The sequence below is a fragment of the Pleurodeles waltl genome, chromosome 3_1 (genome assembly GCF_031143425.1).
Source record: "Pleurodeles waltl isolate 20211129_DDA chromosome 3_1, aPleWal1.hap1.20221129, whole genome shotgun sequence".
In the NCBI taxonomy this organism is placed as follows: domain Eukaryota; kingdom Metazoa; phylum Chordata; class Amphibia; order Caudata; family Salamandridae; genus Pleurodeles; species Pleurodeles waltl.
The window spans coordinates 2,000,798,536-2,000,825,914 of record NC_090440.1 but is presented as its reverse complement, the minus strand read 5'-3'; the positions used below and the strand labels follow the sequence as shown (position 1 = coordinate 2,000,825,914).

Sequence of the window (27,379 nt, the reverse complement as noted above, 5' to 3'; positions counted from 1 at the left end):
CCATCAAGATAGGGGCTGAAGATCCCACAAGCTTCCCAAAGTCCAAACTAAATCAGAACAGTTATACCTCTACAGTCGTAAGTCAAATGCCCGTTTATCTACTGGCAGTCCTCTTCTGTGAGGGCTCGGGGAGAATGATACTCCAACTTTGCCAAATGGAATGGTTGTTGGAAGTTCATCAAACTTTAATCTTCACACTAGTTTACATGCTAAGACTAATTAAAGAACCACTACTAGGTAAGAAGTATTGTGAACATGGGTGTTTTAGGGAAAACATTTTACAATACATGCAGGCACTGGACAACCATAGCAGAATGCGGCCAATAACAAAACGTTATGATGGAATGTCATAAGATGGAAACGATTATAGACAATTAAATTATCCTAGCCATACGTTGTATGCTTTTACAGTTTCTAGCTGTCTCCTGCAGCTTATCAAATTTATACTCTAATTTTCACCTCACCATTAATGGTGTAAATATGTCACTGTAAAGCACCGATACCCTTGGCTCTAGCAGTGTTGTATAAAAGTATTAAATAAATCAAAGGTACAGGCAAGGCAAATAGGTTTATTGAGACAGGCTTCATAAAAAACATTTTCCTGTTTTATGCTGAGCTTGTAAGGGTTGCGTTTACCCATCTTAAGGCATTAAGTAGTTCCTGACGGAAAACAAACTGAATAAACAAATGGTGTATATTCAAAGGTAGTTTATACTTTGTCACTTTACAGAGTACTAGCAGGCAGTGGTGTGGGATAAGGAACAGATCTGACAATTCCTGGTAGGTGTACTCTAGTTCATGCAGTACTGGTACTCATTTCGGACTCTTGTTAATTCCATATCTACTTTAATATCCATGTACGTTTATCCATCAACCTCTTTACAAACAGCAACTTACTGCATATCGGTTCCAAACTGAGTCTGCAATAGTTTTGTGGGATTGCTCTTTGTACAACAACAACAAAAAAATAGTATTTTAATGGCCAATTTTCTTCACTAAATGTGTAATACTGGAAGGCTGGTTTGTTCACTGTTACAACTTTTGTATTTAAGGGGCGGAAGATCAGGGAGATAAAGTGATTAAGTAGAGGTGCTGAATTTTTTCTCCTAGCTGCAAAATCTCCTAAATAGATGAAAATGTTACTTACTGCATTCATCATAGCAAGCTGTGAGGGGTAGGCCTTACAAGGGAAAATAATTTTCACTCCACCGATGGTGTATTCAGAAAGTGTTGTCGCCATTCTCTATTTCTTTGTACTGCAGGCACTTGCATGAAGTCAAATGACCCAATTATGTCTGAAATGGAAAACAAAAATATTGCTTCAGAGAGGACCAATATCTTCCTCACAGTAAGCTAATAAATCGAAAGTCAAATCAATGTACTTTTTTTTTTTAAATGACAACCGTACTCTGAAAAGATTGATGCCATATTTCAGAATTAAGTATAATCAACATGTTTATCTTGATTCACGCATTTAAAAACAAGTATCCTCTGAGATAACAAAATATAACGTGCAAGTACAAGTGTTGCACTCTAACAACAAAGAGAAATAACTGTTATAGGCATCTGATGAATTGATTTCTACTTATTTATTTTACTTTTTAAAACTCACAGTTCTTGTTAATACCATATAGGTATGCCTCAGTTTTGCCAATGACATAATTATTTCCCCCTTTTCCAAAAAAAAAAAAAAAAAAAAAGGATTGCAACTGCTATTGCTACTTGTCTAGATCATTAATTATGGTACTCCAAGATGTATATGACAAATCATGATGAGTCACACTGGAAACATAGACAATGCCATTATCTAATCATCAAAATTAAACAGGAATTAAACAATAATTAAAACAATTTTCTGCCTCAAGTTTAGTTTATAATTAGAACCTCATATCTGCTTAACCTAAACAATGATCTGAAAACTACATTTACATTCAATGTTTAGTCTTAGCTTAATTACAATTATCATCATATATTCATAGAAAGGCTCCATAGCTGAAAGGGCTCTTAATAAGTGACCTTCATAAGTGCAATACCTCTAGAAAGAGCTCAAGATGATTTGGAACACATTTGTATGTGTTCTTATTATTAATAGCAGCTGTGGTAAATTTCCATATTTCTGATTCATTCATTTGTAATTAATCATTCCCTTTTAAGGGTCTTTTAGCATCCCTGTTTAAATCCCAAGTAAAAGTAAATTTGATCAGCTCTTACTTGTTTCCTTGTTAGTGTGACACACAAAGACCCATAGTGTTTTTCATTGCAACAATGGTGTATTGCTATATGTTTAAAGTCGAAATAAATCCCCTATAGAGATCATTTCAAGGCCTACAAGATATATTTCTCTAAAAACAAACTGTATTATTAGAAAACACCTATGACTGCAACTTGGACGATTTAACTCTAAAACTGAATATCAAGTACACACATGCAGGGGAAAAAGGACTAACGTTAATAATCAACATGTGTCCAAAGGTAACAGAAAGAATATATATTCTGTTTTTCAGCAATGTGTAAGGAGAGCTACTCATAGAAAAGGATACAGTATACCTCATGAAAATAATAAATTAAAGATACGATTAAGAGTTGAGAAATGAAAAGCCGGTCATCATAAGAAAGACTGTTAAGCAAAACAATGTTGCAATTCTTCATTTCACAGATTTTGATAAGGAACCTAGATAACAGATTGATGCCAAAGCATGCCATGAAAAAGTGACAACAAGAAACTAAAAACAGTAAAAAGGTGAAATGTTCATTATTGGAGAAATGGTACAATATGGAACTTGTATGTGATGATGAAGATAGAGATTTGAAAATAGCAAAACTGACAGTAATATATGTTTTACCTAAGACACATAAAGGAGGATGACATCCACCTACAAGACCCATAATAGATCTGCCATACACTGGCCAAGCGCCCACTGCCACTGTTCTGTGATCCTAACAAATATCTGACCTGATGCTATATGTGAAATCTTCGCTTGTTATGGTTTAATTCTTAAATGCAGTGGTTCCCAATCTTTTGACTTCTGTGGACCCCCACTTTATCCTTACTGGAACCCGGGGACCCCCACTGAATCATAATTGGAATTTGCCCCCCCCACTGAGCCATTACTGAAAGCTGGGGACCTAATCTGTTAATATTATATAATTTTCTAAGCAGTCGCAGACCCCCTGAGGAGGTTTCGCGGACCCTAGGGTTCCCCACACCACAGTTTGGGAACCTGTTCTTTAATGCCATACTCAGGATTTATTCTTTGATAGTGTATAGTGATAAGTTAATGAATATTATCCTGGGCTTCATACGGTTTTCATTACGGCTGAATGGGTCTCAATAGATTCTTTGGATCTCCCTCTCCAGATCTCTTTCAAGGTTGTCTCCTCTGAGGAGTTCCTTTCGGAGAAGGCTTATCAAAAAGCTGTTAAGATCGCTGTCCTCCAGCTCTCTTCGGAAATTTTCAGAATTCTCGAGTTATTACGTAGAGAAAGATTTTCCGCTCTTTGAGAATATCTTGCAGACATTTTTTCAATGCCCTTATTTCAGTTATGTTTTGCTATTAGCCTGTGGTATATTTTATCCATGTTTATTTTTAGAGCAGTACTTCTGTGTGATGTCGTCTAATTTTGCTTATAGAGCCTGACACATTCCATGGGTATACTTTTGATTAACATTGTCTCAAATCTGTTCAGCATCTCAGTTTGAAGCGGTAGAAGTATATGCTCTGGTGAGTTCTTTCTAGGGGTCAAATGGTGCTTTTTAGTTGTGGAGGACAATTTCTCGATACTTACCATAGTATTGCAGCCAACACAGGGATGTCTCGAGCTTTCTGCCCCATTCGTACCCTCCGCTACCCCAAGTGCCTCAAATCTGTTCTTTATAAGGACACCTTGATTATCATGGCTGTCTTTATTAGCTGTATTTTTATAGTTGTCTAATTGTTTGGCCAGTTCTGGGTTACTTAGGTGTCTTTAATCATCTTCAGGGGTTAGCAAGGTGTGCATATTTGCCCCAGGGCATTCAAGGGAATTCTCGCCAGTCAAGTGATCCTTCACCTTCCCCTGGCTCAGTGGTGTACCCCCCAAGCTGGAGTCACAGGAGGCTAAGTTTTTGTATGCCATTATTCTGAAGAAGGGTTTTAAAGAGGAGATAACCTTAGAGGTTTCAGACGTAATGTGTTTACTTTTCCCCTTAACATTTCCATTTTCACTTGTGTATGAGGTCTTGGGGGTAGTAACCAACACTAGCTTACTAGAAGGTGACCTAACTTAATTTTGTTGAAAAGGTTTTAGCTGGAGCACGGACTCTGGGGTAATTAAAGGAAGTGCATAACCAGCAACTGTCGGTGTATTCTTAGAACCCCTATCCTACTTGGATAGGTGCTCTATATGTGACTCACTGGGCAATTTTGTAATGTGTATCTATTTCACCCCAATTGCACCTTTAACTCTAGAAAAACATGTTGGGGTTCGATTGCTGATTCCATACACTCAGAGACAAGGTTAAAAGGGAGTCCTTGTACCTGTACTGTGTGTTGGGTACCCAATACCATTTTCAGCATGGTTGCTTTCTAATCTTTGCAGACTATACTTGGAAAAAAGATGCCTGAGGGAGACCAAGAGGCGCCTCTGATATCTCCAATGCCTCCGGTGTCATCATCGAACAGAAAAGCCCATGCTGCCTCTGCCGGCTGTGTCCTGAAACGCAACTTGTGGATGAATTCTTCTACCTGGTGGACGTGGGAGGCAGCTTTCCTCCAGCATAGCGTGTGCTCCAGACATAGGGAGATGGTCTGCTTGCAGGTTTTTCGATGTGGTAATTCAGGCCATGAATCGCCTAAACCAGTTAGAGCGGTATGACCAACAAAATAGGGTAGCAGCAGTGTCCCCAAAAATAAGCTGCAGTTGGCAAGTCATAAAATCATAAAATATGTGACCCTCCCTTCAGAGCCAATTTGCGACCAAGTGCTAGCTGGACACCATGTCCTCCTCTAGAAAAAGACTAAGGGCCTCATTATGAGTTTGACGGCCTGAGGACTGCCAAACCCAGGGTGGCCATGGGACCACCACACACCAGGCAGTCCTGACCACCATATCATGACCCTGGCACTCCAACCGCCAGGGGACCGCCGTTACCAGCCAGGATCATATATCCCGACAGGTAGGCAGCGGTTGAAGTCGTGCTCAGTCACGGTGGTGCTTAACGCACCACCGCCGTGCTGATCATGACTTCACTTTCCACCAGCCTTTCCATGGCAGGGTTCCACCATGGAAAGACTGGCGGAAAGTCAGTGCAGGGCCCCCCCCCTTACCGTGCACCCTTGGAATGCACCCGGTCTCCTACGGCATACAGTGTGCACTCAGGGGGTGCTGGGAGCACACTGTGCGACGGCATTGGCCTTGGCTCCATGAGAAAGCTGAGGCCAATGCCGCTGTACAGTTGCCACTGGCCGACCAGCGATAACCAGTCCATTTCGGAGGCTTCTACCAGTCAGCCCAGTGGAAAACTTGTAATGGGGCCAGGGAGGAGACTGCCAGCCTTGCAGCGGTCTCCTTCCCACAGGTCTGGCAATCCGGGTTTCAGACCACTAGACTAGTAATGAGGAACTAAGTTAAGATCTCCAATTTAGTTGGCCTAGAGGGAAGGGCCCCATCTACCTCTGAAATTGTACGTTATGACCAGAATAGAACGCGGATAAACTGGGGAATAGTGGGACATGTAAGGATTACGCTCATTTTTTGTTGTTAGATCTTTTTTTCCCCCTCACACATTACATTAAACTCCCCGAGGCACATAACCAAATAGGCATATAGGAATTATGCCATAGAAGTTTGGGAGGATCACTGGATTGGCAGCATAGAGGATAAAACAAAACAAAAAAAAGATCTACATCAAAACAATTGCCTAAAAAAAAAAAAAAACTGGTGGAAGAGAGGGGACGGTAATGCAATAAGATGGCGAAAGGGGATAAAAATATAGAAATTAAAATATTAACCTGGAATGTTAATGGTCTTCACACTACAAAGAGGAAAAGAATGATACGCCAGTACAGGCCTTAATATAGCAAGAAACACAACTGCCCGCAAAAGAGAGTAAGGTGCTCTTTGGTCAACAAAGATGGGTGTAACAGGTACGATTAGTTTTAAAGGGGGTAGCTCTTGCTATTAAGAAGAACACAGGAGTTGAGCTTTTAAAACATAAACAGACTCCACTGGAAAGTGGATCATAGGGAAATTCGCATGTGGATTTTACAGTCAAAATAGTAACAACATATAAGCTATCAGCATTTCAGCATCAATTTTATTAGCCTTTCCCACACCTAACCCGATAGGAGGGGAATTTAACACTCGGTTGAATGAGGAATTAGATAGGGCCTTCAAAGAGCAATTGTCAAGCAACACTAAGGTAGGGAAGGCCTTAAGGAATTTAATGTGTGACATTTGGAGTAAAAAGGCTGATGCAAAGAGAAGATGTCAGTTTTCTAGTAAAAGATACAAACATTACTCCAGAATGGATGTCTTTCTTGTAGAAGGTATATGCCTGCACACTGTTCCGATCATTCAGCAGTTATTCTAATGTTACAATACTCTGACAATCAAGATCAATTCTAGATGGAAAGTGAATTGGACGCTTTACAGAAGAAATACCAGAACTAGAGGAGGAGAGTAGACAATATTTTAAGTATATTACTGTCTCCACCTCCTCGGAATACCTCCTGGAATACCTACAACGCTTTTTACATTTATTTATTGATTTTCAAGTTATTCTAACATCCACATGTCTTGCATTGTCATCACAATTTTACACCAAATAGTGTTACTGCTAAATTATGGAAGCCATATTCTAAGTGTTCAGGGTGGAGATCAAGTGAGATCCTGTAGTGAACATTTACCGAATAACAAAACTGGAAAAAACTAAATTAAAGATGAACATTGCCTGACCCTTCGGGTAGGTGTGGTTACGTAAAAAAACGTTAACAAAAGTTGGACAGCTTACATCCAACAAATCATACAGTCCACTCTGGGACATCCAGTATAGTTTATTACAACATAGTGCCATAATCATTGCTCAGCTCCCACATCTTAAGTAAACTGAGTGACGTTAATACCAACGTTATGCAGCAGGTCTCTCAAAGGAATCCACCAATTCATCTCAGCAGCTATAGAAAGTTTGCGTAGCACACAGCATTCCTCATTGTGTAAGGTGGTGCCCTCTGCCCTTCCCCATTTTTTTCACCTCATTCTTCCATCAACACAGGCAGGGCCCGCTGGGGGGTCTTGAGTTCATGGCTCGGGCAACTACTAGGTCCAGGTCTGTGAACCTGGCGCTCACCCTTTTCTCTTTTGGGTGGACATACAGACCCAGTAGGCATGCTTCTACCGTAACCCATTGTTTTCCCTGTCCTCGAAGTAACGGTCTGTCAAAACTCTGTTATGAGTAGGCATGTTCATATGAAGAGTTACAAATCTGCACACGTTATTGCACACCTGGGACACTTTTTATAACTAGTATGAGAGTTCAAATACAGTCTGTGCAGCCTAAGTTAGGCATGTGCAGATAAACTGTGTGTACCTAAATGTGATGTCCCTAGATACTTTATGAGGATAGGCAAAATTAATACCCACTCCTTGTCCTGCAGGTTCTGCCATGTCTCTCTCACTCGCAGTAGGTCCTCAGATTCGTCAGTGCTGTTGTAGACACTGCTTGAAGAGATGTATATAACCAGGATATGATCTTATGACCCCCTCCGAATGCAAATAATACCCGCAACACTTCATACATCTGTGGAACTGTTAGGTAGTCCTCCCAAATGGCCCCGGGGGATCTCACTAGCACCCCATACAACAGAAATTGAGAGTAGGGCAGGCTGCCCTTGTAGGCCAAGGAGCATAGCTCAATGAAAAGTTTTCCTTCTGAGTAGCAATTGCCCAAAGTATGATGTCCAGCCTCCATCCACTCCCGCATCCATCGGACAGTAAAGTACCCGTGCCACCGTATAGCGGAGACCAATTAAAGGGATCCTTGATGTATACAACATGTGCTGCAATGCTTTTTGCACTACTCTCCTCCTGCAGCAGATTGCAATGGACAGCAGCTTAGGAATGCCTACAAAAAACGTGTATGCTCGAAAGTCTAGGCAAGTTGCCAAAAAAAGCATGAGAAAAGGATAGAAAGCTTGAGAAAGTAATCAGAGAACTAGAGAGAGATTTACTGGATACATATTTAGAAGAAAAGCAAGGAATAACACAAAAACTGGTAAAGAAAGAGGCTGCTCTTAAGCAGTTATGCCCAGTTATGTCACGTCATGAGTAATGCAACATATCAGGTCATAAATAAAGCATCCTGGGGCACAAGTTCTGGTTATCTCAAACTATAACTAGTGAATGTCAAAGTGTTTTTGAGTTTAAAATTTTATGTTTTAACGGACTTTTTTGCCTTACTATAATGTAATTTTAACCCTTGTTCTTTTTCACTGAATTTTCAATTTTTTTATTTTTTTTTATTTTTTTTATAAAACGTTAGGCTGTGCGCAGCGTGAAGCTGGGCACAGGGCCTGGACACCCCCTCCTCTTAAAGGGGTGCCAACCGCTTGCTGTATACAACCTTCAGCCGTGTGCAGTATAGGGTTGGGTGAAGGGCCTGCCACTAGGCCTTATGCCTAACTCTCCCCAACCCCGGCATATTGCTAATCAACAAGTTCAGCATGGCATCCAACTCCCTTGCAGACAACCAGACCCCATCGCACATGGCCTATGGTGTGTGCACAGCCTGGGGTTGGATGCAGGGTCCCCTACGGACACCGAACCACATTTTGGAATGTATTTTTGTGGCCCAGAGGGACTCCCCACCACAAGAGCAAGGGACTCAGGGTACCTTGGTCTTCACACATCCTATTTTGCTGACTTTGTTTTTGCTGGCCTTAGGAGTGCTAAAGTGCTCTTGTTGTCTCCCTAAAACATGGCAGAATTGGATTATCCCCAATAGCATATTTAATTTACTTTTATGTCCCTAGTAAAGTGGCACTATCTGTGCCGAGGTCCTGTCAATTAAATGCTACTAGTGTGCCTGCAGCACTGATTGTGCAAAGCACTCAAGTAGTCACAGGTCTGCCACTGCAGTCAGTGTGTGCAGTTTTAAATTGCCATTTTGACCTGGCAAAATCAACCTTATCCCAGGCTTAAACCTTCCTTTAACTCGAGCAAATAGGAGACCCATTGCATTGCAAATGCTTGTTAATGCATGTAAGTCACCCCCTAATGTAGGTCCTGGACAGCCCAGAGGGCAGAAAACAGTGCATTTAAAAAGTAAACATGTACTTTTAACTTTGCATGTCCTGTTAGTGTCCGGTTCCTACTAAGATAATAGGCCTGTGTATTTAGGACAGCAGAACTTCAGAATGTGGGTAACTGGAGTCCTTTCACACCATTGGAAACTGTTGACCCAATTCCTGGCTAGCTCCCAGTGCCTCACCGAAACCCCCAATCCTGCCAGGTGACAGGTGATTGTGGCAACTAGAACACAACACTCTGACTCCTCAGGGAAGTCGGGAAACAGATTTCACCCTTTCGTTGTATTACTAATGTATGCACAGGCAGACCACAAGAAAGAAACAAGATATGTTTTTAATATGTTTATTGAAACAATTGTAACCTTGCAGAGAGAATGGGCTGTGATAATTAGGAAGATGTAACAAAGCAAGGTAACCACCACAGTGAACATATTAAAGATAATAAACAATCTAACCATGGTTAATGAGTTCTAGAGGTTCCTACCTAACCCTATGACTATTCTGAGAGCATAGCTGGTGTACCTTTCTACCTGCCCGATCTACAGGATTCGGCTTAGCCCCATACCAAGTAATAGTGTCAGGAGTCAGCCTGTAGTGTGGGCACTGGTAGATTAGGACCAGCAGAGCTGCATGTTGAATACAGCGTTCCTCCTAGGATGGTCGCGGCTAGAATGCCCCTGACCCCTTCTAGTCCAGTGCATCATTTATAAAATGAAACCACACTGTGTTAGAAGCATAGCTCTGTTGCAATGCTCTGTCTAGATGTTAGAAGCTGTCTCCTGAACAGGAAACACAAGCACTAGGATAACCTGTACTGTGTTCTTATCTCAGGACAGAATGTCCGATTATATGTTGATAAAAGGCAAACTAAATCAAGAAACATATTCCTAGAATAATATCATGCAAGCAAAGTGAAATAAAGTGTGTAAAATGTCATTGCGAAAAGCAATGCAGCTAAAACACGTAAAATATGAAATCAAAAAAGGAAGTTAAAAAAAGGGGAACAAACTCTGGTCCCTCCCCTTGCTTATGAACAAGACCGATTCTTAAAATCCCCACTATAAAAGGAATACAAGTGATAAACTGTTCACACCAACAAGCAAAACAAACAAACTCAATTAAAAATAAGCCAATTAAAACAAACAATTTGGTTATAAACAAGGGCCATATTTAAAAGTTAGCGGAGGCTTCCAAGATGTCATCCATATTGACAATGTCAATAGAATCCAGAATGGATTCAGCTTCCGCAGATGACATAACAAGATCCTCAGTGAGTAAGTCGAAGAAACAAACATGGTCGATGGCCTCAGCCGCCGCTGAGGTACTAGCATCCTGTGCAGTGCCTGCAGTGGGTGCGCCAGAAGGAAGGAATCCTGGAGTTGTGGCACCATATCCATTCGGAATGGCTCATAAAAGGCATCCTGAACCAACTGTAGTCTCATAGGACAACTCCGAAAATGAACCTTTAACAGGGTCGTCAGCAGATTCATGTCCGTGGACAGTACCAATTCCATTGCAAGACAGATGTCTAGTGTGCACTCAAAAGGGCACCAAAGACACCAGAACACAGGCTGCACACAGTAGAAACATAATGGCTTGAAAGACAAAGACCAGTTGTCATTTAGTTTTTCTAATAAAGATGTGCCAAAGTACTGTATCATGCATACTTGACAAAGCTGTGTGGCAGTTCATCACCATTTGGCTTTGAGATGGGGTATCCATGCAGAGCAGGAAAAATAAAATTAAAATACCACCAATTAGGAATATTACAAGTGGTATTCCTCCAAATACACTTGAAAACAAAAGGTGTATGTAGGAGGCTGGCCTGGTTTGTAGTGGTACCAAGGGGTAGTTACACTCTGCACCACGTCCAGTTATCCCTTATTAGTGTGGAAGAGGAGTCTAGCAGCTTAGGCTGATAGAAAAAGTAGCTTAGCAGAGCAGCTTAGGCTGAACTAGGAGACGTGTGAAGCTCCTACTATACCACTGGTGTCATATGCACAATATCATAAGAAAACACAATACACAGATATACTAAAAATAAAAGGTACTTTATTTTTATCACAATATGCCAAAAGTACCTCAGTGAGTACCCTCAGTATGAGGATAGCAAATATACACGAGATATATGTACACAATACCAAAAATATGCAATAATAGCAATAGAAAGCAATGCAAGCAATGTACAGTCACAACAGATTACAAAGAGAGCACATAGGGATAGGGGCAACACAAACCATATACTCTAGAAGTGGAATGCGAACCACGAATGGACCCCAAACCTATGTGACCTTGTAGAGGGTCGCTGGGACTGTAAGAAAAACAGTGAGGGTTAGAAAAATAGCCCACTCCAAGACCCTGAAAAGTGTGTGCAAAGTGCACCTAAGTTCCCCAGAGAGCACAGAAGTCGTGATAGGGGAATTCTACAAGGAAGACCAACACCAGCAATGCAACAACAATGGATTTCCAGACGAGACTACCTGTGGAACAAGGGGACCAAGTCCAAAAGTCACGATCAAGTCGGGAGTGGGCAGATGCCCAGGAATTGCCAGCTGTGGGTGCAAAGAAGCTGCCACCGGATGGTAGAAGCTGTGGATTCTGCAAGAACGAAGAGGACTAGGAACTTCTCCTTTGGAGGATGGATGTCCCACGTCGTGAAGAAGCTTGCAGAGGTGTTTCCGTGCAGAAAGACCGCAAACAAGCCTTGCTAGCTGCAAGGGTCACAGTTAGGGTTTTTGGATGCTGCTGTGACCCAGGAGGGACCAAGATGTCGCCAATTGCGTGAGGAGACAGAGGGGGCGTCCAGCAAGACAAAGAGCCCACTCAGAAGCAAGCAGCACCCGCAGAAGTGCCGGAACAGGCACTACGAAGAGGAGTGAACCGGAGCTCACCCGAAGTCACAAAAGAAGGTCCCACGACACCGGAGGACAACTCAGGAGGTCGTGCACTGCAGGTTAGAGTGTCGGGGACGCAGGCTTGGCTGTGCACAAAGGAAATCCCGGAAGAGTGCACAGGAGCCGGAGCAGCTGCAAATCACGCGGTACCCAGCAATGCAGTCTAGCGTGGGGAGGCAAGGACTTACCTCCACCAAACTTGGACTGAAGAGTCACTGGACTGTGGGAGTCACTTGGACAGAGTTGCTGAGTTCCAGAGACCACGCTCGTCGTGCTGAGAGGGGACCCAGAGGACCGGTGACGCAGTCTTTTTGGTGCCTGCGGTTGCAAGGGGAAGATTCCGTCGACCCACAGGAGATTTCTTCGGAGCTTCTAGTGCAGAGAGGAGGCAGACTACCCCCACAGCATGCACCACCAGGAAAACAGTCGAGAAGGCGGCAGGATCAGCGTTACAAGGTCGCAGTAGTCGTCTTTGCTACTTTGTTGCAGTTTTGCAGGCGTCCAGAGCAGTCAGCGGTCGATTCCTTGGCAGAAGGTGAAGAGAGAGATGCAGAGGAACTCTGATGAGCTCTTGCATTCGTTATCTAAAGAATTCCCCAAAGCAGAAACCCAAAATAGCCAGAAAAGGAGGTTTGGGTACTTAGGAAGGAGGATAGGCTAGCAACACAGGTAAGAGCCTATCAGAAGGAGTCTCTGACGTCACCTGCTGGCCCTGGCCACTCAGAGCAGTCCAGTGTGCCAGCAGCACCTCTGTATCCAATATGGCAGAGGTCTGGAGCACACTGGAGGAGCTCTGGGCACCTCCCAGGGGAGGTGCAGGTCAGGGGAGTGGTCACTCCCCTTTCCTTTGTCCAGTTTTGCGCCAGAGCAGGGCTGGGGGATCCCTGAACCGGTGTAGACTGGCTTATGCAGAGATGGGCACCATCTGTGCCCATCAAAGCATTTCCAGAGGCTGGGGGAGGCTACTCCTCCCCAGCCCTGACACCTTTTTCCAAAGGGAGAGGGTGTAACACCTTCTCTTTGAGGAAGTCCTTTGTTCTGCCTTCCTGGGCCAAGCCTGGCTGGACCCCAGGAGGGCAGAAACCTGTCTGAGGGGTTGGCAGCAGCAGCAGCTGCAGTGAAACCCCGGGAAAGGTAGTTTGGCAGTACCCGGGTCTGTGCTAGAGACTCGGGGGATCATGGAATTGTCTCCCCAATGCCAGAATGGCATTGGGGTGACAATTCCATGATCTTAGACATGTTACATGGCCATGTTCGGAGTTACCATTGTGACGCTATACATAGGTAGTGACCTATGTATAGTGCACGCGTGTAATGGTGTCCCCGCACTCACAAAGTCCAGGGAATTTGCCCTGAACAATGTGGGAGCACCTTGGCTAGTGCCAGGGTGCCCACACACTAAGTAACTTAGCACCCAACCTTTACCAGGTAAAGGTTAGACATATAGGTGACTTATAAGTTATTTAAGTGCAGTGGTAAATGGCTGTGAAATATCATGGAAGTTATTTCACTCAGGCTGCAATGGCAGGCCTGTGTAAGAATTGTCAGAGCTCCCTATGGGTGGCAAAAGAAATGCTGCAGCCCATAGGGATCTCCTGGAACCCCAATACCCTGGGTACCTCAGTACCATATACTAGGGAATTATAAGGGTGTTCCAGTATGCCAATGTAAATTGGTGAAATTGGTCACTAGCCTGTTAGTGACAATTTGGAAAGAAATGAGAGAGCATAACCACTGAGGTTCTGGATAGCAGAGCCTCAGTGAGACAGTTAGTCATAACACAGATAACACATACAGGGCACACTCATGAGCACTGGGGCCCTGGCTGGCAGGGTCCCAGTGACACATACAACTAAAACAACATATATACAGTGAAATATGGGGGTAACATGCCAGGCAAGATGGTACTTTCCTACACAACTCTCCCCCCCCCCCAAACTAAGGACAATAAGACTAGCCATGACCTGATGAGTCTTCATTGTCTAAGTGGAAATATCTGGGGAGTCCATCTGCATTGGAGTGGGTACTCCCAGGTCTATGTTCCACTGTATAGTCCATTCCCTGTAGGGGTATGGACCACCTCAACAATTTAGGGTTTTCACCTTTCATTTGTTTTAGCCAAAGTAGAGGTTTGTGGTCTGTCTGAACAATTAAGTGAGTGCCAAACAGGTATGGCCTCAACTTCTTCAGTGCCCAGACCACAGCAAAGGCCAACCTCTCTATGGGGTCAACCTCCTGCTGATAAAAGCAAAAGGTTGATCCTGGCCCTCAGAATTACGTTGTGATAAGACTTCCCCTACCCCTAATTCAGATGCATCAGTTTGGACAATGAATTTTTTGGAGTAACAGGGGCTTTTCAGGACAGGTGCAGAGCACATGGCCTGCTTCAGCTCCTCAAAAGCTTTCTGACAGTTTGCTGTCCATAATACCTTTTTAGGCATTTTCTTTGAAGTGAGGTCATTAAGAGGGGCTGCTATGGAGCCATAGTTCTTTATGAACCTCCTGTAGTACCCAGTGAGGCCTAAAAAGGCTCTCACCTGAGTCTGAGATGTAGGGGGAACCCAATCTATAATAGTTTGGATTTTCCCCTGAAGTGGTGCAATCTGTTCTCCACCTACCAGGTGTCCCTGATAAACCACTTTCCCCTGCCCTATCTGGCACTTTGAAGCCTTGATAGTGAGGCCTGCCTTTTGCAGGGCCTCCAAAACTTTCCATAGGTGGACCAGGTGATCATCCCAGCTGGAGCTAAAGACAGCTATATCATCTAGATATGCTGCACTAAAAGCCTCCAGCCCTTGCAGGACTGTATTCATCAACCTCTGAAAAGTGGCAGGTGCATTTTTCAATCCAAAAGGCATTACTGTGAATTGGTAGTGCCCTCCAATGGTTGAAAATGCAGTTTTTGCTTTAGCATACTCTGATAACTTGATCTGCCAATACCCTGCAGTCAAATCAAAGGTGCTTAGATACTTGGCAGATGCCAGTGTATCTATTAGCTCATCTGCCCTGGGTATAGGGTGAGCATCAGTTTTAGTTACCTGGTTGAGACCTCTGTAGTCAACACAAAATCTAATTTCCCTTTTCCCATCTCTGGAATGATGCTTTGGTACAAGTACCACAGGAGAGGCCCATGGACTTTCAGAGTGCTCAACCACTCCCAGTTCAAGCATTTTCTGAACCTCTTGCTTTATGCAGTCCCTGACATGGTCAGGCTGCCTATAGATCTTACTTTTGACAGGCAAGCTGTCTCCAGTATCTATAGTGTGCTCACACCAAGAAGTGGTGCCTGGCACAGTAGAAAAGAGTTCAGAAAACTGACCCAGGAGATTTATGCAGTGGTCTTTCTGCTCAGCAGTAAGACCGTCTGCCAGAACTACACCTTCCACTAGAGCATCTTGTTCTGTGGAAGAAAAAAGATCAGGGAGAGGGTCACTCTCTTCTTCCTGTCCTTCATCTGTTGCCATGAGCAGGGTGAGATCAGCCCTGTCATAGTAGGGTTTCAGGCAATTGACATGGAGCACCCTAAGGGGATTCCTGGCAGTGCCCAAGTCAAACAAGTAGGTGACTTCTCCCTTTTTCTCAACAATAATGTGGGGTCCACTCCATTTGTCTTGGAGTGCTCTTGGGGCCACAGGCTCCAAGACCCACACTTTCGGCCTTGGTTGGTACTGAATCAGAACAGCCTTCTGGTCATGCCATTGCTTTTGGAGCTCTTGGCTGGCCTGAACGTTTTAACTGCCCTTTTTCGTGTACTCAGCCATCCTAGATCTTAGGCCAAGTACATAGTCCACTATGTCTTGCTTAGGAGCTTTTAAAGGTTGTTCCCAACCCTCCTTCACAAGTGTTAGAGGACCTCCTACAGGGTGTCCAAATAGGAGTTCAAAGGAGCTGAAGCCCACTACTTTTTGGGGTACCTCCCTGTAAGCAAAAAGGAGGCAAGGTAACAGGACATCCCATCTCCTTCTGAGTTTCAGGGAGTCCCATTATCATTCCTTTGAGAGTTTTATTAAACCTCTCAACCAGTCCATTTGTTTGTGGATGATAGGGTGTGGTGAACTTGTATGTCACACCACATTCCTTCCGCTTCAGGATATCTGGTGGCATGGTCCACTACCACCAAGATAATCCTATTGCCTGAAGCAGTAGGAGGGTCAAGGGGGCCAACTATGTCAACCCCTACCCTTTCAAAGGGAACCCCAACCACAGGCAGTGGAATAAGGGGTGCCTTTGGGGTGCCACCTGTTTTGCCACTGGCTTGACAGGTGACACAGGACTTACAAAATTCCTTTGTGCCCTCTGACATTCTTGGCCAATGAAACAAGGGAACAAGCCTGTCCCGAGTTTTCATTTGTCCCAAATGTCCAGCCAAGGGAATGTCGTGGGCTAGAGTTAGGAGGAACTCTCTGTATTGCAAGGGAATGACCAATCTCCTGGCTGCTCCAGGTTTAGGGTCCCTTGCCTCAGTATACAAGAGGTTGTCCTCCCAGTAAACTCTGTGAGAGTCACTGACATCGCCATTTTGCTGTTTGACAGCTTGCTGTCTTAGACCCTCTAGTGTGGGACAGGTCTGCTGTGCCACACTCAGCTCCTCCCTGGCAGGCCCCCCTCCACCCAAAAGCTCAGCCGTGTCTGCTTCCAGCTCCTCTGGTGTAGGTTCTGCACAGGGTGGAAATTCTTCTTCCTCAGAAGTTGAATCCACTGTAGAGGGAGGGATAGTAGGTTGTGTTTTACCTTTACTAACCCTAGCTTTAGGGAGCACTTGGTCCATTGTTCCAGGATCCAAGTCACCCTGTCCTTTTTGCTTTTTGGCCTGAGCCCTTGTCAAAGCAAAAATATGCCCAGGAATGCCCAGCATTGCTGCATGAGCCTCCAACTCCACTTCTGCCCAAGCTGATGTCTCTAAATTGTTCCCTAGTAGACAGTCTACAGGTAAATCTGAGGCAACCATAACTTTCTTTGGACCAGTAACCCCCCCCCCCAGTTGAGATTCACAACAGCCATGGGGTGGCTAAGAGTGTTGTTATGAGCATCAGTCACTTGGTACTGGTGTCCAAGTAGGTGTTGTTCAGGGTGGACCAGTTTCTCTATTACCATGGTAACACTGGCACCTGTGTCCCTGTAGGCCTGAACCTCAACACCATTTATTAGGGGAAGTTGCTTGTACTTATCCATATTAAGGGGACAAGCAACCAAGGTGGCCAAATCAATGGCACCTTCAGAGACTAACACAGCCTCTGTGGTCTCCCTAACAAGACCAACCCCAACTAAATTACCAAAAGTGAGCCCAGCTACTCCCTTGGATTGGCTATTAGTAGGCTTGCTCCCACCACTACTGCTATTACTAGGGGCACTAGGTGTAGCAGTAGGGGTTGTAGTGGTAGGAGGCTTGGTGCTTTTCTTTGGACAACTGGGATCAGTTGTCCAATGGCCTTTTACTTTACATAAATAGCACCATGGTTTCTTAACTTGATTTGAAGAGGATTTGGGCCCACCACTCCCACCAGAGTGTTTTTGTGGGCCTGATGAAGACTCATTTTTAGATTTGTCCCCACCCTTGTCTGAAGACTTACCATCCTTCTTGCCATCCTTGTCACCCCCTGTATGAACTTTTCTGTTCACCCTTGTTCTGACCCATTTGTCTGCCTTCTTTCCCAATTCTTGGGGAGAGGTCAGATCGGAGTCCACTAGGTACTGGTGCAACAAATCAGACACACAATTATTAAGAATATGCTCTCTCAGGATTAAGTTATACAGGCTTTCATAGTCAGAAACGTTACTGCCATGTAACCACCCCTCCAAGGCCTTCACTGAATGGTCAACAAAGTCTACCCAGTCTTCTGAAGACTCCTTTATGGTTTCTCTGAACTTGATCCTGTACTGTTCAGTGGTTAAGCCATAACCATCTAGGAGTGCATTCTTAAGAACTGTAAAATCATTGGCATCACTTTCCTTAACAGTAAGGAGCCTATCCCTACCCTTTCCACTGAAAGATAGCCATAGGATAGCAGCCCACTGCCTTTGAGGGACCCCCTGTACAACACAGGCCCTCTCAAGTGCAGCAAACCACTTGTTAATGTCATCCCCCTCCTTGTAAGGGGGAACTATCTTGTGCAGATTCCAAGAATCATGCTCTTTTACAGGATTACGATCTGTAATACTGCTGCTGCCACCATGGGGTCCAACCCCCAACCTCTGTCTTTCTTTTTCTAAGTCAAATGCTTGTCTGTCTAGATCCAGCTGTTGCTTCTTGAGCTTCAGTCTGGATTCTTCCACTCTCAATCTATTGTGTTCCCTTTCTAACATTCTGTCTTCAGGGAAGGTGGGTTGGGCATCCTTTGACACAGAAGAATGGTGTGAATGAACAGAGGGAGACCTGTCCCTAACAGATGGCACTCTAACAACCTGGCCTAAAGGAGTAACCTCTATACTATGATGAGAACTCACATCAGTACCAGCCCTGCTAGGTGGCCTGCTAAGGGGCAGGTTGGGAAGGTTCCCTTCTAATCCTTTTACTGGGGCTACCCCAGAATCAGAGTGTGAACCATCAGCTAATCTCTCACCAGATGTGCCAACTATGGTCTTATCTTGTTCAATGAGCATATTAACTAACAGTTCTCTTGAGGGATTCTTCCCTACCCCTAAACCTCTTTCAATGCAGAGACACCTTGCTCCTTTCCAGCTAAGGTGGTCATAAGCAGTTCTGGACAGATCCAGAGTTTGACCTGTACCAGACATGATAGAAAAGGTTTAAGGGACAGAAAAAGAAAGAAAAGGTTTCAGAACTTTTTAAGGAACAGAAAAAAACTTTTAAAACTTTTAAATAACTTTTTGAAAGTTATAGAGGTACTTTTCAGCACTTAGCAAAAGAGTAAGAGAAGAAAAGCAAAACTATTTGGTTAGGTGTACATACACTGAACTTGTTTTGTATATTTTTCTCTTATGAAAAGTACAAAATAACAAAGTGGTAAGTAGATGCAAGTACTTATCCCAACGCTGCACAACCAATGTAGGAGGCTGGCCTGGTTTGTAGTGGTACCAAGGGGTACTTACACTCTGCACCAGGTCCAGTTATCCCTTATTAGTGTGGAAGAGGAGTCTAGCAGCTTAGGCTGATAGAAAAAGTAGCTTAGCAGAGCAGCTTAGGCTGAACTAGGAGACGTGTGAAGCTCCTACTATACCACTGGTGTCATATGCACAATATCATAAGAAAACACAATACACAGATATACTGAAAATAAAGGTACTTTATTTTTATGACAATATGCCAAAAGTATCTCAGTGAGTACCCTCAGTATGAGGATAGCAAATATACACAAGATATATGTACACAATACCAAAAATATGCAGTAATAGCAATAGAAAGCAATGCAAGCAATGTACAGTCACAATAGATTACAATGAGAGCACATAGGGATAGGGGCAACACAAACCATATACTCTAGAAGTGGAATGCGAACCACGAATGGACCCCAAACCTATGTGACCTTGTAGAGGGTCGCTGGGACTGTAAGAAAACAGTGAGGGTTAGAAAAATAGCCCACCCCAAGACCCTGAAACGTTGGTGCAAAGTGCACCTAAGTTCCCCAGAGAGCACAGAAGTCGTGATAGGGGAATTCTGCAAGGAAGACCAACACCAGCAATGCAACAACGATGGATTTCCAGACGAGAGTACCTGTGGAACAAGGGGACCAAGTCCAAAAGTCACGATCAAGTCGGGAGTGGGCAGATGCCCAGGAAATGCAAGCTGTGGGTGCAAAGAAGCTGCCACCGGATGGTAGAAGCTGTTGATTCTGCAAGAACAAAGAGGACTAGGAACTTCTCCTTTGGAGGATGGATGTCCCACGTCGTGAAGAAGCTTGCAGAGGTGTTTCCGTGCAGAAAGACAGCAAACAAGCCTTGCTAGCTGCAAGGGTCGCGGTTAGGGTTTATGGATGCTGCTGTGGCCCAGGAGGGACCAGGATGTCGCCAATTGCATGAGGAGACAGAGGGGGCGTCCAGCAAGACAAAGAACCCACTCAGAAGCAAGCAGCACCCGCAGAAGTGCCGGAACAGGCACTACGAAGAGGAGTCAACCGGGGCTCACCCGAAGTCACAAAAGAAGGTCCCACGACGCCAGAGGACAACACAGGAGGTCGTGCACTGCAGGTTAGAGTGTCGGGGACCCAGGCTTGGCTGTGCACAAAGGAAATCCCAAAAGAGTGCACAGGAGCCGGATCAGCTGCAAATCACGCGGTACCCAGCAATGCAGTCTAGCGTGGGGAGGCAAGGACTTGCCTCCACCAAACTTGGACTGAAGAGTCACTGGACTGTGGGAGTCACTTGGACAGAGTTGCTGAGTTCCAGGGACCACGCTCGTCGTGCTGAGAGGGGACCCAGAGGACCGGTGATGCAGTCTTTTGTTGCCTGCGGTTGCAAAACTGTAGCAAAGACGACTACTGCAACCTTGTATCGCTTCATCCTGCCGGCTTTCTCAACTGTTTCCTGGTGGTGCATGCTCTGGGGGTAGCCTGCCTCCTTTCGGCACCAGGAGCTCTGAAGAAATCTCCTGTGGGTCGACGGAATCTTCCCCCTGCAACTCAGCTTGCCAAAGTTAACATTAAAGGTAGGTTTGGAAGGCTATAAGCTAACTACCCTAATCTCATGTGTGTGAGGAAAAAGTATGTTAGCAAAGCAGGTCACTATTTGAGAAACAGAAAACAGAAAATGGATACCTGCTCTCATCCCACAACAACCCTGATCATTCAATATCTGGTAATTTCCATTTGAAAGTAACTGAAACAGTGGGCGAATCAAGGAAACTCATACCCTTCAAGTAACATGCCAGATTGGCCATAGACACAATACAGACACCAGGCATGGTCACCTATTTACAAATCATTGAGTGGCTTAGAGAAGGTTCATATTTATCTCCACTAACAAAAACCTATTTTTCCCCCCACTCGCACATTTATAAATCGAACGGTAATTCCCACACCTCATGTATGCAACTGTACCCTAAAGCCTCATTTCTGCCTACCAGAAAATGTTTCAAACATGATGTAAACTGAAAGGTGGAGACTGGCAGTGAGATAACTCAGTGTAATAGCTGTACTGCTGATGGCATTTCTGCTACTGTGGAAGGAAAGTTTTCCAACTTTTCAATATTAAGCATTGTGTATGCAGCATCTTTCTTTGCCATTATTTGCTGTCTATGTGTTACATTGAAAGGCAAGAACAACTCTTTGTGTTCACGTGCTTCCACTGCACGCAGTTCAATTTAAGAACTTGTAATGTCCAATTCAGCTGCACGATGGATCTAAGTTGATCCATACTGAATAAAAAATAAAAAAAATTGTATCATATCAATTGCAGAAGACATGTTATTTAGTGGATGAATAGGAGTGGAAAATGTGTTCATTCCGTTATCAACAACATCAATGCCTTTTCTAAAATAGCCTGATCTATTTGCCTCAAACGTGCAGCTGCTTCCATTTGCAAAAGCTTCTCAATTTCATTGTAGATGGCATAAAGGCATCTTTTGGAGTGTGGTGATCTAGAACCCAACAAGAAATTTTGCAAAATCTATGTCTGAGAGTACAGAGAGGTGCTCTCTTATGGCTGACAATGTGGAATGTTGCAGCCATTGCTAACATGACTTCCCTAAGCTGTACGTAGTGATAATCCCGGTGTGCTGTGACTGGATATAAAAAGGGACCAGTCTGCCAGCTTTAAAGCCCTGCAAAAAGTTTAAAAAACATGCTTGAGAACCACTTGTGTCCACTGGCCACAATAATCACACGTTGGGACCTAAAAGTGTAGAGTTCTGAACCATACCATTGAGCTGTTCTTTAGTGTCATTTACTAAATGTTGCCAATTATTGAATCGTGTGATTGAAGGAATACTGGCCACATTCATTTCTTTAATTTTTGCTAAACCTAGGCAAGTAGTCTGCTGCACCGTGACATTCAGATAAATCATCTGAAATGGGATTAGACATGCTTTAAATAAAGCATCTATGCTCTGCATTTGTCAATCTTTTGTTCCCCAGAATTATTTTAAATCAATTTGTTCTTTCCAATATTCATAGCCTTTAATAGCTAGTTCGGAAACAAATTAATTTGAATAAATACATTTTGTGCAGGTCAGCGTGTCTTTCCTTGACTTTGAAGGAGTGATTTTAAAATAATAAGATGCAAGATGTATGTATCATGTCCAGATAAATATGGAAATTCGTCTAAATATGTTCTTGAGCTACCCACTGGTGGCATAGGGCAATGTTCGCATTGTGTATAGTTGAAAACTGTACATGGAATACTAGCTCTATGTAGGTAACGGTATGCATAGTGATGGTACCAAAACATTTCACCACAATTGGCTGAGCACATGTACATATCCTCATTCTCAAACACAGTATAATAATCAAGCTCAGAAAGCATTAAAGAAACTGTCTTTACATCCCAATCATCCGACATAACACCAGGTGTAATAACATTGTCCATCGCAGCTTTAAAAACGTATAGAATTTGAATAGTTTCTGTTGGACCAAAAATATCAGAAAGGACCTTATCCCAAAAAATCCCATCAGGAACCGTAACATAAAATGTTCACTAGGGACAGGTCTCTTTGCACTTTATGAGAAGGAAAATGATATTTCAAAACCTGAGTTACCAGTTCCACAGTGGAGAGTTCTGGAAGATAATACGCATTTATAAGAAGAAAGAAAATGGTCTCAAATCCAATACACAAGAAAAATGAAAACAAAGCAAGTATAATCTACAAATAGGACCATGGACGAGTCAGATAATTGTGTTTCAGTCAATGAAGAAATGTGCATACATCATAAAGTGAAGTGGTACAAGAGTCAGAAGAAAATTTAACAGTTGACAAAGTACCCAGAATCAGTCTGTTTAAAAAACAGGAGCCACAACAGGTGAAAGAGAACTGGTAGACACCTCCAAAGACGGTTAATTATATCATTTTGTGAAGTCCTAGAGAACTGTAGACTTATGTCAGGTGTATTTCTTGTATTTGCACCGGTAACTGCAATCAACAAAAGCTCGTCCCCCCCCCCCAACCTAGGAGAAACAATATTGGTGTTGTTCAATGCTTGAAGAGGTATTTCCTGTATACAAGTGTGAGGGGATAAAGAACTACTGAGGAGTTCTCGAGGCCTACTGTGCACAATCGGCCACATAGTGCAACTTTACCTGATTAATGGAGACGAAGCGTTTGTCTTTACAACCAGCAAGCAGTGGCAAAATCACTGTTCTGATACCTTGAATTCCATGGACTGGCACCAGTGTACGGTATTATGGGCCAAATTCTTTCTTCACCACAATCTTTTCTCGAACTAGACCCCCAACTTTTGGAATCCAGCTGGTAGGTTTTGGTTGTACCTTCACTCCTTCAGTGGCAGCATGTGTGATGGAACACTCATCTCAGAAGTCTTGGAGTTCCTGCAAGACAGTGATACGTTCATTGCTGTCAAAAGGTGCGTCTGCCACCACTGCGTCAGGACCATCAAGGTCTGGGACATGCATCTAGATTCCAAACAGGACTTCATATGGGGTACCGCCACCCAAAGATCTTCTAGGCAGATTGCTGAATGCTCTCTGTACTCAATAATGGTAGGGGATCCAACTGCGACCTGAACCTAATACTCTAGCTGTTAAGGATTGCTTCCAATCTTATTTCTTCCTCTCCACTATCAAATTAACCCAGGGATGATGTGGGGAAGAATAATGCACAGCCACACCTAGGGTTCCCATGGTGTCCCTGTATGCTTTAGAGGCAAAGGCAGGGCCCTGGTCCAAGTGGAATGCAGCTCCTCCATATGTCCAGATAAAGACTTGCAAATCTTTAATAACAATACGAGTGTCAGCTGATCGCTGTGCCTACACCCAGATGAATCTGAAGCAAAAATCTACAGCAAGTAGAATATATTTAAATGGACCATCTGAATTTTGGTGGGCTGCAATGATCTAGATATACGCAATGCAGCGGTCTGTTTGAGTGTCTGCTGTGGGCTCTCGGCGGCGAAACCTTTCATTTGTTGCCAAATGTCATAGCTAAGTGCATACTGCTTTGTCTGTACAGACCATGCCACCAATAGTGTTTTTGTAGCACAGAAACGGTGTCCGCCGCACCAGCACGGGCAGATGCCACTCCCTCATATGCAGCTATGGTGAATTCTAGCCTGCCATCTTGGTTGGGGAAATCACCAGATCACCCCTGGAATGATTGCATAAGGAATGTTTTGGGCACCGAAATGGAAGGAATATTTTGCTGGATATGCATTTGATAATGGAGTGCCGCTGCTTGAAGCATTAACAGCAGTCATTGTTTCTTCATCCACCCTCTTATGGGAACGAGTAGTCACAGCTATCGTAGCAGTCTTTACTGCAGATTTGGCTACTTCATCAGCCAGTGAATTCCCTACAACGTGTACTCCAACACGTTGATGACTCAATGTATGGATTACACGAGCCTGTGGCAGACTATCTTTGAATTCTGCCACTTTTCCACAAAGCATTTTATGCTTGATAATATTTCCTTCAGAGTCTCTGAATTCATTTAGGCACCAGTAATGTACGTTTTCATTAAAAGACTGGACATAGCAGTACAAATGGGGAATTTGGGATCTGTGGGCCCAGCGCCAGAATTAAAGCTCGGAGTTCAGCTAGTTGTGCAGTGCAATCCCCTAGGGACTGCGTAAAGGTTTGTTGAGGGTGGAATTCTCCATCCCTCCTTACTCCACAAACAGCTGGGCAAGCCACGGAGCACTGATGTTTAGTGCCTATAGCAGGCTGAGCTGAACTATCAATATATATATTTATACTGAGCAAGACACAAAATGTTAGGGGGCATGGGGTATTCATGTTTATACTGGAGAAATTCTTCAGTTTGTAGTGTTGGGTCAAAAACATAATCTGGATCAGTGGCAGTCAAGGAAGTGGCCCATTGTATTCACTTGGGATGTAAGGCTTTCACATTCACAATACTGACTTTTGTGACAGCCTCTAAGGTTGAGACGGGTGTAACAACAAAGATGCGTTTCCTTTCAGCCAGTGGTCTTTCCTTGATGACATCTGGACTGCAGTCAGAATTTTCTCTGTGGATGTAAAATGCATGTCTGTGAAAACAATGCTGAGAGCTGAGTGCAGAAAAAGCAGTTAGATCCCTGCTTTCATGAGCTACATTTTGGCAGAAAAACCTGCTGGAAATGTCCAGGGTTGTTTTGCATTTTGTACAGACATTTTTGTGCATTAAAGCCGTACTATGTGAGTTTTGTATTGCAAATGTGAGTGTGGCTGGTTAAATGTCTATAATCTAAGACTACTCCATAGGAATGATCCGGCTTAGCTACTACTAGGAAGAAAGGGTTGTTCATAAAAGATACACATGGTTCAGTTACTCTCTGGTACTCAAGTTGAGGGAATTTCCCTCACAGGAGCTTTTGCCTCATGTTTTATTGGGTAATGTGGTTGCACTTGCAGGCTGGACCTTATTAATATTACATGATAAGGATAGACCTTATCCCAGCCCACATGGTTGCACTATAGTGCAGGGCGTTCTGCAGCAAATGCTTGTTTTACTTCTTCAGGAACTAGGACTGAGAAACACAGTGATATTAAGTCTCCTCCATGAGAATGCATTCTAACAAACTGTGAAGGCCAATCCTTTTCAGTCAAGACAATGTCATAACTAAATGTTAGGGTTTCCCAGAAAATTACTGTAATTGTGTGTTTTATGTTCCCCTCGATCTGTATATTCAATTTATGCACTCAGTAAGGAGGGGTGATCTTGGGTTTCGACTTCAATGTAGTCATTAGTTGCATTTGCATCCAGAAACTCTTGAAGATTCTGGCGAAGTATTGTGACCTCTGCCGCACTGTCTAGCGGAGTCACAGCCCACGTCCTGTTCTGAAGTAATGTTCTCAGTATGTGTGGCATATTTTGTCAAAATCCCCACAACCACCCTCTTTTTACATTTAGGTTTTGGAAGTTTCTCTTCCTTTTTTCTGCAGATGTCAGATGAACGCTCCAAGTCCTTTTTTGGTTTCACATACTTTTCTTGTCTGAGCTCTGACCGCCCCGCTCTCTCAGCCCACTTGTCAGATGAAAGGAATGAGAAGGACGTGTATCAGGGTACTAATACCTGTCATGTTTTTTCAAAGTATCACGGTTATGTAAATTATAACATTTTTAAGAGCTCGCTGGCTGCAGAGATTCTCCCTGTGATTTATTTTTTTCTATATTATTTCTTTTTTAGCCTGGCGTTTTTTTTTTTTGTTTTTTTTTTTAGAAGACTCTGGTTCTTGTTTGGGATTACCTTTAAACTGTGGTTCATTTGGTCTGGCCCTAGATTATCGCGACCTATAGATGTATAGATTTCAGCAGAGGTTGTCATGTAGGGTCTCGTTATCCTAATGAGACTACTAGGGCGGCAGAATCACCTGTACTGCGGGGGACTGAATCTGATCCCGCACCCTGTGCACCTGTCTGCCTAATCCAGGTTTGTTCCGGCTAACTAGCAGTGCCTCATCTCCACCCAAGAGCAAGGATGAATGGGGCAAAAAGGCACATGACATACATGACTCCTGAGGGGAATCATGGTCACTCAGAGTATAGTTCAATAAGGTTTTATTGAAGTAGCTGCATCTTAGATAATAAAACATACATTGCAATAACTAGGACGATGAAGCACAATAAGATTAAAATTGTGACAAGGAGAGTAAAACACAAGAATAACGATACCATACTGTCACTAAGGTTTATAGAGCTAGTTCCTACCTAAGCTATGTTAGACCACAGCATGTTAAGCTCTAATTCTGCCTTTCAGGTTCCCCCGGGGAAGACATCATCCGTCATGCCTGAGCAAGAGGCCTGTGGTCTACAGAAGCAGCTGTAGCAAAGCAATCAGCGTACAGTTGTGGTCATCTGGCTAGAATCTCCCTCTAATGTACATGGGGCAAAGTAGTGGTTTTAAAATAAAACAGCTGATGTTCCAAGAAAAGCTCCCCACGTAAGAGTGTGTATGTTTCTGTGAACATTGGAGAAAAAGTGTACCACTTTTGCCAGCAACCTATCTTACTGCAGCCTTGAGTGAGAGAAATGTCTTGTTTAAGAATGCAGTGCTGACCTAGACGAAGAACAGCTAGAAAGAGAAAATAAAACAAGACCACAAATGTAGATAATGCTAAAATAATAAAACAAGGGCG

At 43.6% G+C, this 27,379-nt stretch overlaps 1 protein-coding gene across 5 annotated transcripts in view; it reads right to left on the bottom strand.

Moving 5' to 3' along the window:
• Positions 1–27,379, bottom strand: part of BRIP1 (BRCA1 interacting DNA helicase 1) — a 967,251-nt gene that overhangs the window by 891,627 nt on the left and 48,245 nt on the right. For 4 of the 5 annotated variants that reach the window (XR_011201660.1, XM_069226443.1, XM_069226446.1 and 1 more), the window contains one exon: positions 1,148–1,295. Coding sequence is in view for 4 of the 5 variants with exons in the window: in XM_069226443.1 (XP_069082544.1) it covers positions 1,148–1,240 (93 nt within the window). In the remaining variant the exon portion in view is untranslated. Of the gene's footprint in view, positions 1–1,147; positions 1,296–23,365; positions 23,523–27,379 lie in introns of those variants that run through there. The other variant, XM_069226445.1, reaches the window with a different exon arrangement.